The following is a 17199-nucleotide window of genomic DNA, read 5'->3' as shown; positions in this document are numbered from 1 at the left end:
GGTGCAGCAAGTCAGCACCTCAGGAGTAAATGTCAGTTGGCTTTTCATAGCCGATCATTAAGAGTATCTCTACCACCCCTGCTGTCTCTAGAGAGTTGAAAACAGCATGTCTGGGACAGGTAGCACGTCCGGTGAACAGGTCAGGGTTCCATAGCCGCAGGCAGAACAGTTGAAACTGGAGCAGCAGCACGGCCAGGTGGACTGGGGACAGCAAGGAGTCGTCATGCCAGGTAGTCCTGAGGCATGGTCCTAGGGCTCAGGTCCTCCGAGAGAGAGAAAGAAAGAGAGAAAGAGAGAATTAGAGAGAGCATACTTAAATTCACACAGGACACAGGATAAGACAGGAGAAGTACTCCAGATATAACAAACTGACCCTAGCCCCCCCGACACATAAACTACTGCAGCATAAATACTGGAGGCTGAGACAGGAGGGGTCAGGAGACACTGTGGCCCCATCCGATGATACCCCCGGACAGGGCCAAACAGGAAGGATATAACCCCACCCACTTTGCCAGTGTTATTTGTCACTATTAAGCATTTAACAATTTCATTGGAACATTAAACTTAAACCCTGTATGAATCGTGGATCTTTAACATCTCGGAAAGTCCACTATGTCTACGTAACATCTCACTATGTTTCGCCTTGAAAACAGTTCTCATCGGCACACTAATCCCAAAGAATGTAGTCCTATGCCATTGCAAAATCAGATCCTTCTAACCGACATTAACCTCTTCTAACTGAAAGAGTCACTTTATAGGCCTACTGTCATTAACGTATGCTGCACATTGGTGTCTAGCTGTAGGCTAGTTGTCTAGTGATATTGTTGAACCATCAGCTGATCCAGGAAAGAAAACAAATATTGATATAAAATAATCAAGTTAAATGGTCTACTACTTCTGGGCAGGGAGAAGGCCAGTACCCACCCGCACCTGAAAAACAAAGCAACGAGCACTCTGACTGACCAAAGAATGATACATCAACGGATAAATCTAATGCGTTGGAATAAAGACACGGGGTACTTTTATCAAGGACACATGACAGACACACATAGTGAAGATGAGGAAGTACAAAGGAAAATCTGTGCATAAAGGAGCTCATCAGAGGCCGGAATTGCACTACTGCGTGAACAGTGCCACCACATCAAAGTGCTTTAAATCTAAACAGGACATAGGTGGTCGGTCAGCGCAGTCTTTTCTTTTCCCCCTCAGTGGGTCCACTGAAGCTAGTAGTTGGATATATTCCTATCTGACAAACAGAAGTCAAAGGGTTCGTCTGGGGGACACTCAGTCGGTCTCTCTTTGCTATAACATTGGGGTTCCACAAGGGTCAATATAACTGAACTGTATTGTCTACAGTTCATTCAGAAAGTATTCAGAGCCTTTGACTTTTTCCACATTTTGTTACGTTACAGCCCTGTTCTAAAATGTATTACATTGTTTCCTTTCCTCATCTACACACAATACCCCATAATTGCATAGCAAAAACAGGTTTTTAGAGATGTTTTCACATTTATAAAGAATAAAAGACTGAAATATAACATTGACAGAAGTATTCAGACCCTTTACTCAGTACTTTGTTGTACTTTGTTGAAGCACCATTGGCAGCGATTACAGCCTTGAGTCTTAGGTATGACGCTACAAGCTTGGTATACCTGTATTTGGGGACTTTCTCCCATTCTTCTCTGCAGATCCTCTCAAGCTCTGTCAGGTTGGATGGGGAGAGTCGCTGCACGACTATTTTCAGGTCTCTCCAGAGATGTTCGATCGGGTTCAAGTCCGGGCTCTGGCTGGGCCACTCAGGGACATTCAGAGACTTGTCCCAAAGAAACTCTTGCGTTGTCTTGGCTCTGTGCTTAGGATCATTGTCTTGTTGGAAGGTGAACCTTTGCCCCAGTCTGAGGTCCTGAGTGCTCTGGAGCAGGTTTTCATCAAGGATCTCTCTCGACTTTGCTCCGTTCCTCTTTCTCTCGATCCTGACTAGTCTCCTAGTCCATGCCACTGAAAAACATCCCCACAGCATGATGCTGCCACCACCATGCTTCACCGTAGGGATGGTGCCAGGTTTCCTCCAGACGTGACACTTGGCACACATTATTCCATTTCTGTTAGTCGCATGTCTGTGGAACTTGTTGAGTTTATGTCTCAGTTGTTGAATCTTGTTATGTTCATGCAAATATTTACACCTTAAGTTTGCTGAAAATAAACGCAGTTGACAGTGAGAGGACGTTTCTTTTTTTTGCTGTTTATATATGCATGCTATGATCTGAGATATTGCCTCACATGCTGGTCACAAGCAGGAGCTACCCTTCTGAAACCAATTGAGTTACTCCACAAACAAACACGTTAGAGTTTTGGTAACGAACCAAACAGTTACCACCACTGTCACATCATTCCCCAACATCATTGATTTAGTCTGGATAGCTTTAAGCAGAATGTAGATGCAAGCCTTGTCTTTCAGATCCTGCATGGTCTTGCCCCTTCACCTCTATGCCAGCATATCATGCTGAAGGTAAGCACTTCCAGGATAACAAGGGCAGTAACTAGAGGTGACTGCGTTGTCCCTTTCCGACACCGTAAACTCAGTCAATCGACCTTCTCTGTTAGAGCTATAATATACTTGAATACACTGCCCATGGACTTGAGAAACTGCACTGATTATTGCACTTTTAAATGTAAATTGAAAACATGGCTCAAATCTATCCAAACCTGTACACCTGAGTTATCTGTGGTTCCTCATATGTAAGACGACAGTTGATGATATTGTTGTTGTTAGAATTATATGTTATTGGATGCATTTGTATTTAGTATTTTCTTGTGTGAGTATTTGTAGTGTGACTGTGTAATTGCCCTTACCTGCCCTGGGACTACGGGTGCCAATTAGCTTTTGGCTAACCCTGGCACATTTTATATGGATGTTTCATTATTGTAATATGAATGTGCATGAATAAAATAAAAACACAAATAAATGGTTTAAACCATGACAGAGGTGGGATGAATGTTTGATATGGAAGCTTTTATTTTTCATATTTAACACAGTAAAACATATTCACCACTACATTTTAAACAAACAGAAGAATGGTGAAATTAGCATTATTTAGAGACCTCCCTCTCCAAGTTTGACTTCTGTTGCATTTAGGGGAGCTAATGTCTCATTTAGGGGAGCTGAGACCGCCCCCTCCCCCCCAGTAAAATGGTTCTTTGGCTATATTTTTGCTACAGCCTATAACAATAAGCGTTAGCATTCTAGCTAACAACCGCTGCATCCAAAATAGTTATTTTGCAAAGCTCACAAACAAATATAACCCTAGCTACTGTTCAAGCAAGAATCAGAACATCTTTGTAAGCATATGAGAACTTATATTTTGTTAAGAAGTAATAAAACCTTAAATCTAGGCTATGTTGAATGAGCGCAGATGGTGATGGCTTTCTTACTGCTGCCAAGAGTCACGTGCATCCGGGGGGGGGGAAAGGGTCTATATGATCCACTAATGCCACCCTCAGGAACAACTACATGGACATAACAGAGGAAAGAATGGTAAATGGAATGGAAGGAATCAATAGGCTACAAATTGAAGGAAACGAACACTAAAGTGACAGATATAAATGTATGTACTGACAGGTGTCTCCCGATAGTGGCTAATATTTAACATGATACAAATTGTAAAATAAAACAGAGAAAAGCCCTGGCATTACCACAGAGTTTACACCTATGAGGCCTGCTGTAGAATTAACACACGTATGGTATCATAATACTAGAGTAGGATTCAACTAGATGTTTCGGCTCTATGTTACCGATATTGCGACTCTACCGTCTAATGACGGTCAAATGTATTCAACCCTGTAGTGATTACGAAACCGCAGCAGTAGGGCGCACACACACACACACACACACACACACACAAACATATGTATAAAAATAAAAAAAATAAAAAAAATAGGTGTACTTATGTCTGAGGGAAAATACTGTACCGGTTCTCCTAGTCTGCCCATATCTCAGGTATGTTGGTGTTAACTGGAGTATGTGACTGTCTGTGTGTTTGTGATCATTATGGCTGTCAATGCATTCCTGTGATGACTACTGTAGGTTAATCATTGTCTGTTGGCAGTGTGTTACATAATGAAGACATTTTTAGCCACCAACCTGATGATATATGTAGTTTTTCACTGTCACATACACCAGATAAGTTCAGTGAAATGTGTTTTACAAGGTTAGCCATAGTAGTACGACGCCCCTGGAGCAAATTAGGGTTAAGTGGCACGCTCAAGGGCACATTGAAAGATTTTCTCCTTGTTGGCTCGGGTATTTGATCCAGTGACATTTCAGTTACTGGCCCAATGCTCTAACCACTAGGCTACCTGCTGCCATGGTATACCTGACTCACATATTGTCGCAGGGGCACTTTTCAATTGGGGCTTTCCTTTGGCAGTGTGGGGTTAGGTGCAAGTTCAAACACAAACACAAACACAAACACACACACACACACACACACACACACACACACACACACACACAACACACACACACACACACACACACACACACACACACACACACACACACACACACACACACACACACACACACACACACACACACACACACACACACACACACACACACACACACACACACACACACACACACACACACACACACACACACACACACACACACACACACACACACACACACACACACACACACACACACACACACACACACACACACACACACACACACACACACACACACACACACACACACACACACACACACACACACACACACACACACACACACACACACACACACACACACACACACACACACACACACACACACACACACACACACACACACACACACACACACACACACACACACACACACACACACACACACACACACACACACACACACACACACACACACACACACACACACACACACACACACACACACACACACACACACACACACACACACACACACACACACACACACACACACACACACACACACACACACACACACACACACACACACACACACACACACACACACACACACACACACACACACACACACACACACACACACACACACACACACACACACACACACACACACACACACACACACACACACACACTTTACAGGGATAGGTATACTAGGTTCAGAAGAAGTTTCTCATCCTTTTTTCCTCCTGTAAGACTACATATCATTTCCTGGTTCTTAAAAGTTCCCTAAAGAAACCCTATCCCATAACTTCATCAAATGACTCATTTGAACAAAACAAAACATGCCAATCAAACAATTTGATAAGATCGAGCTCCTCCAAATGCTCCTTAGGTCTCCAGCTAAGAGTTCTTCAGGGGAGTATGCATAGCAAGCACTGGTTCACTCTCCCCTATCCAGTTTAATATTCCAGCAACGTTCTAGTGACGTTATGTAAACGTTTCGACTGACATTCTGCGGAGTGTCTGTCGATGTTCTCCTGATGTTCCCGCCAACATTACGGGGTAGTCTTGGTCATGTTGTTGGTGACAATGCTGGCGGCCTGAATGACCCGATAGCGTTCTCGAAGGTTCCGCCGCCTCACATGCTCGTTGGTGATCTCTACAGCGTTCTCCACAGGAAACCAACCCTTCTGTCCGTTGGAGAGACGGATCCCCTCGTACCAACCTAGAGGGAGGGGAGGAAGAGGGAGCGGGGAGATAGGATGTTTACCTATAAATCATGCAGAATAAACAACATCACAAATCAATAAACTGCTAGCAGGTACAGGGTTGAATTAGAATTGTCGGGATAAAGACGTACAAAGAGGGGGGTTGGGGGAAAGATGAGAGTTTAATGTATTACTGTGTTATCATTTTATCAAGTAAAACATGAGTTTTTTCTGGTTTGTAAAATAAAGTGCTACCCAGTATCCTAAACAGGTCGGGACATTCGTTTCCTGCCGGGTCTTACCCTCGTTGGTCTTGCGCACCACGTTGATGATCTCAGTGGCTTCTAGGTTGAGCTCATCAGCCTGCTGAGCAACATACTGCTCCACACACTGCACCTGAGGACAGTCTGAGGACAGAGACAAGACTAAATATCAACAAACCGAACAATTATAAACCAAAAGTGCAAATAGCACAAAGTGAGTCCTTGTAAGGTAAACTGAGGATAGATGTCAGTGTTGATGGTTGAATTTAGCCCAGTCACTACAAGCTGCCTTACTGCAGCTAATTATAGGTTGTGTGTCACCAAGCTAAACCAGTCGCTCACCCCAGTCCTCATAGACAACCTCCTCCTTGTCCCCATCAGGTTTCATGGGGTCAGGGAACGCTGCTATCCACCGGTGCAGGTCAGACCTGAGAAGAATGGATGAGGGGAAAAGAAAGGCAAGAAGAGAGAAGGAGAGATAATGGACATGTGAAAGAGACCATAGACACACACACACACAAATATCTGTTAACAAAAATAGGTGTACTTATGTCTGAGGGAAAATACTGTACCGGTTCTCCTAGTCTGCCCGTATGTATATCACGTATGTTGGTGTTAACTGGAGTATGTGACTGACTGTGTGTTTGTGAGCATTATGGCTGTCAATGCATTCCTGTGATGACTACTGTAGGTTAATCATTGTCTGTTGGCAGTGTGTTACATAATGAAGACATTTTTAGCCACCAACCTGATGATATATGTTGTTTTTTATTGTCACATACACCAGATAGGTTCAGTGAAATGTGTTTTACAAGGTTAGCCATAGTAGTACGACGCCCCTGGAGCAAATTATGGTTAAGTGGCACGCTCAAGGGCACATTGAAAGACTTTCACCTTGTTGGCTCGGGTATTCGATCCAGTGACATTTCAGTTACTGGCCCAATGCTCTAACCACTAGGCTACCTGCTGCCATGGTATACCTGACTCACATATGCTCTTTCACTTCCTCTCGCACTTTCTACCTCTTCTTCTGTCGCTTTCCGTCTCTCTTCAACATCTCTACGGAATCTCTCTCTACCTTTCTGTACTGTTTCTCTCTCATTACGGGGTTTTATGTGTAACATACACACACACACGCACACACACACACACACACACACACACACATACACATACACACACACACACACACACACACACACACACACACACACACACACACACACACACACACACACACACACACTGTGTGTACTACTCACTGTGAAGGGGCCTTCATCAGTCTCTCCATCATGCGTCCCTGGTGGTTCTCCAGTAGAGTCAGACAGAAGCAGTGTTCATAGCTAGGGTTGGAGACCTGGTCGTCTCCTATTGGCTGAACCTGGACCAGGGTGCGGTGGGCGTGGTCCAACACCACGAAACGCTCCGAACTGAGAGGATGAGAGGAGGAACCAAACACATTGAAGGCAGTCTAGGATGAGTCCTAGAATGTATGAATGTAGAGCCATCCTCTACTCTAGCACAACATTTGCTTATAAATGATTTGTGAATCATTGATGAGGGATAAAGGCCTTAGGAAGGTTTATAAAGGCTTCATAAAGCCTTATGAACACCATATGGGGGACTCACCCCTTCTTGGTGGCGATGATGAGCAGGTCGTTGAAGAGGAAGAGGTAGACGGGGGTGAACTTGTAACCCAGGTTGAAAAGGGTGCTCCCTTTGGCCATCTCCTGTAACTCCCCACGCTTCTCCAAGACACGGGTTTGGGAAATGATGGGGATGGCCTGATAGAGAGGTGGGGAGGATAGATGGAGAGAGGTGGAGAAAGAGAGAGGGAGAAGGGGGATAGATTGAGAGAGGGGGGTAGAAAGAGAGAGAGAGAGAAATGTATAAGAATCAAGTTGAAAGGGATAGGGTTCTAGTGTATTTGGGTGGTGAATTAACTGACTGACTGACTGATTAATTGATTACCTTGAGCTTGTCAAACTCCAGCGTCTTGGAGAGGTGGATCAGCTCTTCCACCTGTTTCATCTTTCCCACCTGGGTGTTGCACTCCTCTATGATCTGAGACAGAGGGATAGAAAGAGGAAGACAGAGAGAGACAAAAACAAAGAGAAATTATGTGAGAAAAAGAACAAGAGACTGAATGAAAGAGACCTCTTGGCAGCTCCTCCACTTTTCCTTTCACACAGACATGTGGAACAATCCACATAACCCTTCTCTCATTTCATGAAAATCCATGTTCCTCTATTTCACAAGTGTATCACGTTCATCTCTCTCAACCTGTACTTGGTCATATTGTCTGCAGTGACACAATAGGACATCAATCCCACACGAAAGACCAGGGGAATGGCGTCATTGTTCCATAATTCCAGACTGGTGTGGACCACTGCTTTAGAATGGAACAGTCAGAATGTCTGTGGACGGGCGGACGGTTGGATGGAAAGACGAAAGGTGCGGTTACCTTAGAAACAGAGTCCAAGGCGTTGGAGGCAGTCTGCTCTTCTTTCGTCCCCAAATGTGTTCTCTTCAGGATGTTCTGATAAACAACAGCCACAAGCCATGTTATACAAGACAAACAAACAAAAAAGACAAACAAAAAAAGTATAAAATCATAAGGTTTTTCGCTTTTCCCTACGATCACACCCCGTAGTAGTCCACATCACAGCGGCCCACAACAACTACAGTTACCATGATGCCCCTCACCTCGGTGAGTATCTTGATGCGTGTGATTCGCTGGAAGGGCAGCAGCAGGAAGGATATGAATGGCAGCCTCTGGCACTGAGGAGACTCCTGCAGACGGGTGATGACCGTGGCAAAGTCCACATTGGTTTTCCTGTGGGGACAAACACATCATTCAGGACCTCCTCCTCCTCTGGTTGAATCAATTGTCAGACCAAGAGGCCTCTGAGTAGGTTTGCAGAATTCTGGTAACTTTCCCAAAATTCCAAAGTTTTCCAAAAATTCCAGTTGGAAGATTCCTGGAATCAGGATGGAGTAAGCAGAAAATCTGGGAATCCTCCAACAGGGATTTCAGTAAAATCTGGGAATTCTGGGTGAAATTGCCAACATTTTGCAACCCTACCTGTTATACCCAGTAATGAAGCCAGTCTTACATGAGGGAGGTGTAAGTCTTATCCTGGTAGATTTGGTTGCGCACGTAGTCGATGTAGACCGGGAAGTTGTGCTGAGCATGGAAATGGATGATGTCACAGATGTCGGAGAACACCAGACTCTCTTGCTTACGGTTCTCTAGGGCCATCAGAAAACTAATGGGGGGGAAGAGTTAGAAAGGTCAAAGGTTATGGTTGATTTCCATTAAGGGGTTTATTAAAAACAACGAAACAGTGAGGGAGGAACATTTTTATTTAAATTAAAGTTGGGCTACAACAAAACCCTCCACATGCTGCTGATTCAAGTCATCACTCCTTCCTTACTCTGACTCCCCACTGTTTTAGCCAAGTACCACTCTCTAGCCATCCCTCCATTCCTCCCTCTCTCTCACCTCTCGCTGACCTCCAGGACTCGCAGGACATTGGAGAAGAGAGTCTTCCTGTCCCGGATGATCAGCACCTCCTCCAGCTCCCGGGATTCCAGGAAGTGTTCATTGAGAACGCGTAGGGAACGCACGTACGACGCTTCCGAAGTCAACACCTCAAACATACTCTGAGGGGAGAGAGACAATGGGATGGTGAACTTCTAATTCATACAGTACAATCAGCCCATCACTGAATATCCCAAGACATACAATATGGGCTGATTAATATGGCCACATTTCTGTCCTGAATTTTCAATTGATGCTAACTGCAGACATTCAGTCCATTGAGGTGAAATTCAGTCAACTAAAATATCAATAATTCACTTTACTTGATGACTGAAAAACCCAAGTATGGATAACTGTATATGTGGAATGTGTCTGAAAGTGGGCAGGGCAAAATAAATGGGTGGATCATCAGCAAATGGTGTAACTGATTGGTTAGATGGTTTTGATTAAGCTGTGTTGTTTTTTCGTTTCTTAACGCATTTTCATTGTTCAGTTCCTGTGTGGTGATACTGGTGCTTTTTCAGGATTGATGGTTTGTTTTTACGTAGCAGGTTACGAGAACTAACGTAGCAGGTTAGGAGAATTAAAGTAGCAGGATAACGTAACAGGTTAGGAGAATGAGGTTAAGGTTAGGAAAAGGGTTAGGGTTAGGCTTGGCTAAAATGCTCTCACAGTTGCAGCCACGCAAAACTGCCCTGAGTGGCAACAAATGCGGCAAATTAGTTGCTTGCTTTTTATATACCCACTTCTGTTGATACGCCTGTTTATGTTGACACACCCATGTTCCAGCAGCCATGCCGTTAACTGTGAAAAGCTGAGCCATAAATTGCATTTGCTTCTCTATTCTTATTCCCCCCCGCCTCCCCTCCTATTCTCCCACCTCTCTCCTCCTATTCTCCCCCCTCACCTCCTGGTACTTGCACTGTGCAGGGCTGAGGGTCTCCAGCACCCCACTTTTCCGTACTTCTGGTCGGTCCTGCCAAAGGGTGCTCTGGCCCAGGGTGGGCAACGGAATAGTGGCACTGGGTGCCCCATTGCCATTGCCCACCGCCCCCACGCCGGCCGCCCCCATGCCCACTCCACCCCGGCGTGCAGGCCAGTCCATGTGGTAGTCAGCACTGGCCTTGCTGGTGTTGCGGCACACCGTCTGGCGCCGGATCTCCTTGTGGATGACGGTAGCACGGTACGTCTGGTACAGAGGCACTGAGGGGGCAAAGGTCAAACACTAAAAAGGATGAGGTTTAAATATGTGTGTTATTACTCTATGGGTGACCCTCAAACAATGATGATGGACCAAGAATGTTCTGTTCCTTTGGTCTAATGTTACACCTATAGTTCTGTAACCTGATTCATGCGTGACTGATATTTTGGGTGCTTTTTGGTTGTGTCAGGGGTGTCAGGTAACCTTACCATCCAGCTGTCTGGACTCCCAGCCAATAAAGCATCCTGTCCTGAGAGGGGCACTGGGAAGAAGAAGAGCAGGGTGTTATATAACTGACTGAGCTGGACAATGAATGAGTGAGAAATAGGTCTGGTTCTAACACTTTAAACATGCTTCCTTCCTTCCTTCCTCCCCTCCTTTCGGTAATCACTGATAAGTGATTGGACAAGTGAAACCCTATCACCGACACCAATCCAACCCTCTCTGATCTGTGGTCACTTACAGGAAGGAAGGAAGATTTTCAGCAGGGCCAAAACGAGACATGGGAGATGAGAGTACAACAGGAAATATGGAGGTCATCAGAAGAGACATAAGAGGAAGAAATAGAAGAACCTCGGGGATGAGTGAGCTCACCTGTCTTCTTCTGTGTCCTTCTCCTCTCCTTCAGCGCTTCCATCCTCCTCGTGTTCTAGAGGGAGACACAAAAGCATGAACAATATACCTTTTTCTATTGTATGACCTCTCACTATAAAGGATGTCAGAAAACAGGTTTATTGCGTGTTTACTTTTATAGTGACCTTTTATAGCTTGCTTGACGGAATGGACGGAGATGCCTGTCTTGGGGGGCTGAGGTGGAGGGACTCTGTTGCCCGCCCGGTGGAGTACTATGGGACTGGCGGAAGGATTGGGGGGTGAGGGGCGCAGGGAGCACCATTCCTCCGCGGTGGGCTGGGGCAAGGCGATACCCCCCCTGGGAATGGGCATGAGGTTGTGGCCGGGTGTTTTGGACTTGTCCTGGGCGAGAGATACCCGAGGTGGGATAGCCACGGAGGCATCCTCAGTAGTCTGGGTTTGGGATGGGTCCGAATTGGACTGGACCGAAGTGTTGTCCTCCGAGGACAGTTTTGACCAATGGACAGGTTTCTGAACCTTGATAAGGGGAATGTCCAGTTCATGACAGATCTTTCTAGGTGTTGGATCCACCATTAGTAGAGTAGTTTCATATATAGACTCTTCCTCCTCCTCTATGGAAGCTTTAAAATGGCTTGGGAAAGATTGGGTCTGTTTAGGGGGGGTGGGGGGGCGTTTTATGGCCAAGGAGGTCCCCTCCCTCCACTCTCTTCCTCCTCCCTTTCCAGCTTAACCTCCTCCTCCTTTTCATCTTCTTTCTCTTCCTCATCGATGGGCACCCATACCAGCTTCATGCCGGGCATGTGGACGTGGCAAACACAGCTGCATTCCCAGTCGAAGCATGGGTTAAGGGGCGTGTCTGAACCGTGCTCCGCCTCTGCTTCCACTCCTCCAATCAGCTGTCGCTCTACCTCCTTTCCGCCAGGTGCTGATGGGAGAGGGAAGGACACATATCACTAAATTAGCATTAACATAACATCACTTTTTACATCCACTGCCACGTGTTTGCTTAGATATTTGCAGTAATGGGAAATTAGCAAAGCATCAGAAATAATAATTTTTGTTTTGTTTTGTTTGGCTTTATTGTTAAAAGGAACCCCAAGAACTAGGGATCACTTTCTCTGTTGACCCTTGAACCTTGGCAGACTGAAACCCTTTATGGCGTTCACTGATCACGGTGAATGTGTTGCTTCCTGCCTAGAATGTTCCTACATCTGAATTATATGATAGCAGGGCATATCCCTTTCACTGTGTGTGCGTGTGCGTGTGTGTGTGTGTGTGTGTGCGCGTGTGTGTGCGTGTTTCTCTTTAAGTGTCCTGATTGACCTCAGTTCTCTAGGGAAAGGTAACAAAAGAAAACACCACCCCGACATTTTATTTTGATATTTGTTTCATTAGTCCATTGTTGACATAGTCCCACAAGTTTTCAAGATATGTACATATCAAAATACAGAAATCATCCCCGTATGGTGTATTTTGCATCATATGCAGCATCATACAGTGATGATTTCCGTATTTTGAAAGCTACATATCTTGACAAATTGAGTGCTGACAAGCCAAACATTTTGGGACTATATCAACAATGGACTAATGAAACAAATACCAAAAGATAGTTTTTGGGTGGAGTTTCCCTTTAAGCCTTAGGCCTCATAGTGCTTCCACCTCCAGGGTTGTGGGTTTGATTCCCAGGGCCACCCATACGTAAAATATATGTAGGCGTGCATGACTAAGTTGCTTCTGTCTGTTAGGGTAGTCAGATTACGTGGTCTAGCCACACCCGTTTGTCTCTAGGTTAGGTGAAAACAGGTGTCCCCCTCACGGCCTCAGGGACTAGGCAACACACACGAGCAGAGATTCCGCTCTCAAAGGAAAATACCGCACATACTGCACTCGCATGTGACATACGGTGACGTTTGCTGCATATGGTTAACATCAAACTGACAAAAGAAATGTGTAGAGATACATGAAACCTGTCAATGATTGTTCCATTCAAATTCCAAACATGTTGTTTTGTTAACCTGCCACCCCCAGGTCTAGCTTGTGGGGTTGGGCTGGGAGTGTTGTTCATGCTTTCGGAGGATATGTTATGAAAGTGATTATGTCATGTGTTACTGTGTTGCTTGACAACACTTGATTAATGAACACCCGTGGGATAGCTCATTTGGAAAAAATACAGTTCATTTTGTAGCTCTCTCTCCGTAATGCTTGCCTTGTAGAAATGTAGGCTACATTGGTAATGCTAACAAATTATCAGTCCCTATCATAACATATTTTTGTGAGAGGACTCATTCATTGATTGATATACTGACTGACTCTACCTGATCGACTGACTGTGATGCCATTTCCCTCCTCTCCTCCAGGGGTCTCTCTTTTGGCCTGCCGCAGGATCCGGCTCCTATTCATGGGCAGTGGAGGAGCCTGGTCTGGACCCCCAGACTGCTGGACAGAGTGCCGGGTCGGTTTGGGTTTGACTGTGGGGGCCCTCCTGGGCCCCCGGGTCCGGAGAGTTGGATTGGTGGTTAGTTTAGCATCTCCACTGGTGGTTGGTGTAGTCTCTGGGTGGCTGAACTTACTCACAATGCTGTTGACTTTCCCCCCCGAATTGTGGTCTGTGCTGCCCATCTCTCCGAGCTGGGAGGGGGTGGAGGGGGCTCCATTGGAGGAAGGCATTTTTCTAGAGATGGGGGTCCGGGGTTTGGCCTCTGGTCTGGGGGGTAAGGGGGACGTGAAGTGCTCCGGGAAAGACATGTTGAGGGGTTTAGACTGGTCTGTATTTTTGGGGGTATTCCAATCTGAGCCCTGACCTATCAGAGGTCAAGTCAAGAGGTCAGTTTGGGCATGTCATTTTCACCTGAAGAGGAAAGAGAGAGAGAGAAAGTCTGAATACAGCCAATCTGAATGATGGCAGTCTGACAGAGTTTCTCATTATTAGTGTCATTATACCGTTTTATTTTGTTCTCAGGTACGATATCAAATCAGGTCAAAGTTTATTTTGTAGCAGTTTATCGGATGTTATAGCGGGTGCAGCGAAATGCTTGTGTTACGAGCTTCTAACGGTGTGGTAAACATGTCAAACAATTACACAGATAATGTTCCAAAGCTAGAAACAAGAAATATGATGTGCGGCAAGACAACCATTGTATGAATTCATTGTGACAGCAATACAACTTTTCATACACACAGAGCGTCATTCTGCAATGATGTCCTCTAATAGTCTTCCTCTAATAAGTCTTTCTCTGTAGCTGCAGAAGAGATCCTCAAGTGAAAGACAGGAATGAAGACTTGGACTCGAAAGAGGCACACCTTCCGAGACACATTCACAACAGGTTGAATTCCAGACAATTCTATACCTACCGCACCCATAGGATTGAGCAATAACTATCACTCTGAAAAAGCAGCTGAGGAATGATGATAAAGCTATAGGACAGCTTGGCATTATAAAATGCAAAAGGAGGCAGCATTGTCACGATTGTAGGGATTCGTATATCTTGCTTCCCTTGGCGGCAGGTAGCCTCGTTGTTAAGAGCGCCCTGCCAGTACTGATCGGTTGCTGGTTTGAATCCCATAGCCAGCATGGTGGAACAATCTGCTGTTCTGCCCTTGAGCAAGGCAGTTACCCCCAAGAACAGCTGCTCCCTGGGTGCTGATGATGTCAATTAAGACAGGCCCCTGCACCTCTTCGATTCAGAGGTGTTGGGTTAAATGCAGAAGACACATTTTGGTTAAATGCATTCAGTTGAACAACTGACTTGATATCCCCTGGCCTGTAGGCCTACTTGTTGATCAGTTTCAGGACTGGCCCAGACTTGTAGTTATTATCCTACAGGTGTGTGCGTGTGTGTGGGGGTGTGTGTGTGTGTGTGTGTGTGTGTGTGCGAGCGAGCGAGCGAGAGAGAGAGAGAGAGAGAGAGAGAGAGAGAGCAACCCAGCAAATTCAGTGAGTGACATACCCCCCTAGGTATTAATAGTTGATGACCACACCTCCTATACATACAGTATACTAATACTCTGTCTACAGCCTAAACTGCAAATATGAGTTACACAGTTTTATCTTGCAAGTATGCCACCTTGAACTTTAACAATTTTACAGTTTTCAACTCTCTGACAACAGAGGTTACATAAGTAGGTTTAACGATAGGCAACTCAACAATAAAATATCCTTAATGCCGGAGTCCATTCACCCATCGAAATCATGATCTGGAATTTGGTGTGCAAATACCTGACTACGCTGCTCAGATTACTGCACCAATGAGCTTTTCTTAAACCTCCTGCTTTGGGCTGGATGTGTAAATGTGTAGTTCATACATGTATAATCTATGAGCAGAATTCCTGTTTTACCTCAATTAGCCACAGAATTCCTAGTTTGAAAGCAACTGTTTTTCAACATGTTCCTCCATGTGAGCCAGCCCCCTAGCAATTTGAGAGAGAGAGAGAGAGAGAGAGAGAGAGAGAGAGAGAGAGAGAGAAAATCGGATGAGATTGGGACATTTCTGTACTGTTTTGGAATGGATCATGTGGTCATGTGGTCATGTGCTTTGGCCAGTAAAAACACATTACAGTTCCATGCATTAATGCACTCTGAACCTAGCTCGACCACAAGTAGTACGTTACAGTAAGAACCCCTTTTCAGCAGTGAGACATGATTTGTTACATTCACTACATTCATACTAAACAGCGGACGGGATTTATACCACCGTTTTGGTTTCCGACATTCTATAAAAATGGAAAATGATGTCATGAACAAATGATGAATTTCATTGAGACCAAAGCTGCAAAGCCTGGGTTTTTATTCAGCATATACTTCCGATGAGTTAGCCACAGATGTTGCAATATTCAACCATAGCAATGACTTATCATCAGCCTGTGTAGTAAAGCTTCTCTTTTTAAGGAGGTTATTGCTTTGCTCTCTGTAACTTCAGAAATGAGATCAGTTGAGAATTGAGATCATACATTTGTAAAGATTCCAATGGCTCACCTGTACGCATGGTTGGGAGTCAATTCCAGTCAGTTTGAGGTATTAATCGAGTTGTCCATCATTCGCTATAAAGACATCAAATCCATTCAGGAAATATCTATAATCGGCAACTACAACATCCTGAATCCTTGAGATTGTATTGCAGATGGAGGGTGTTCTGCCTTTAAACAGTTTCAACAATGCTGTGTCCTCAGTGTTAGTCTCTGACTTAGTCTTTCTGTTGAAGCTTTTTGTCAAAAACAGCACTGGCTAGTCAGACAGGTTTGTGACGTGGCGAGGTTGTTTTACTTGTATGAACAGTCACTCAGCCTTGTACAAGAGAATGGGGGGTCAATCCATTTGAATTCAATCACTTTTTTTTGACAGAATCCCTTTTGAATTGAAACAAGACTTTATGTTCCTGTTTGGAAGAAGTGGTCAGAAAGGTAATTTTTGGACCCGGGTGACACACAACGTGCTCTTGAATACAGGTTGTGTGGCATTTCAATCAGAAATAGAATTCACAGAATGGACCTATCCCTTCAGACCACTGCAATTGAAATGTTTTAACTTCAAATTACTACCACAAAGATGACCGCCGGTCCACCCACCGTCGAATGTCAAATTAAATGTCTATTCTGTTATCTATATCTCTATGATTCCAATAGGTTTCCTATGGAGGGTTGACATCTCAACCGTTTACCTTTTCCAGTGATGAAGACATGGATGTCTCATAGTATGATGGGGTGCGCAAAATGTTTCAAACTTTGAGCACCTTTATCTTGACAGTCTTGGCATTCAGGTCCAAAAAGTTACTCTCTGAGCGCTTCTACACTGGGCAAATATGTATGGAAGGTGCTACACGGTGCTGCTGCTTCCGTTCCCGTCCGGCTGCCACCAGTCCATCATCTAACACTCATCTCTTCCTTCCTTCTTTCTCCTATACAAGTTTTGTGGGTACAGTCAGCACTGTAGTT

General features: G+C 44.9%; 1 protein-coding gene across 1 annotated transcript; it reads right to left on the bottom strand.

The window, feature by feature from the left end:
• Nucleotides 1–5064: 5064 nt before the first annotated feature.
• On the bottom strand, nucleotides 5065–16470 carry LOC115138045 (rho guanine nucleotide exchange factor 15-like). The gene is given in 17 exon segments (XM_029674435.2): nucleotides 5065–5686; nucleotides 5972–6076; nucleotides 6275–6360; nucleotides 7195–7362; nucleotides 7562–7716; nucleotides 7904–7996; nucleotides 8397–8471; nucleotides 8639–8768; nucleotides 9049–9201; nucleotides 9438–9598; nucleotides 10384–10679; nucleotides 10887–10939; nucleotides 11272–11326; nucleotides 11436–11979; nucleotides 11982–12196; nucleotides 13587–14119; nucleotides 16244–16470. Coding segments are annotated over 16 exon segments (2889 nt in total). The 5' UTR covers nucleotides 14017–14119; nucleotides 16244–16470; the 3' UTR covers nucleotides 5065–5516.
• Nucleotides 16471–17199: the final 729 nt, after the last annotated feature.

The sequence above is a fragment of the Oncorhynchus nerka genome, linkage group LG12 (assembly GCF_034236695.1).
Source record: "Oncorhynchus nerka isolate Pitt River linkage group LG12, Oner_Uvic_2.0, whole genome shotgun sequence".
In the NCBI taxonomy this organism is placed as follows: Eukaryota; Metazoa; Chordata; class Actinopteri; order Salmoniformes; family Salmonidae; genus Oncorhynchus; species Oncorhynchus nerka.
Note: the sequence above shows the minus strand (reverse complement) of the source record. Positions and strands in the feature narration are given on the sequence as shown.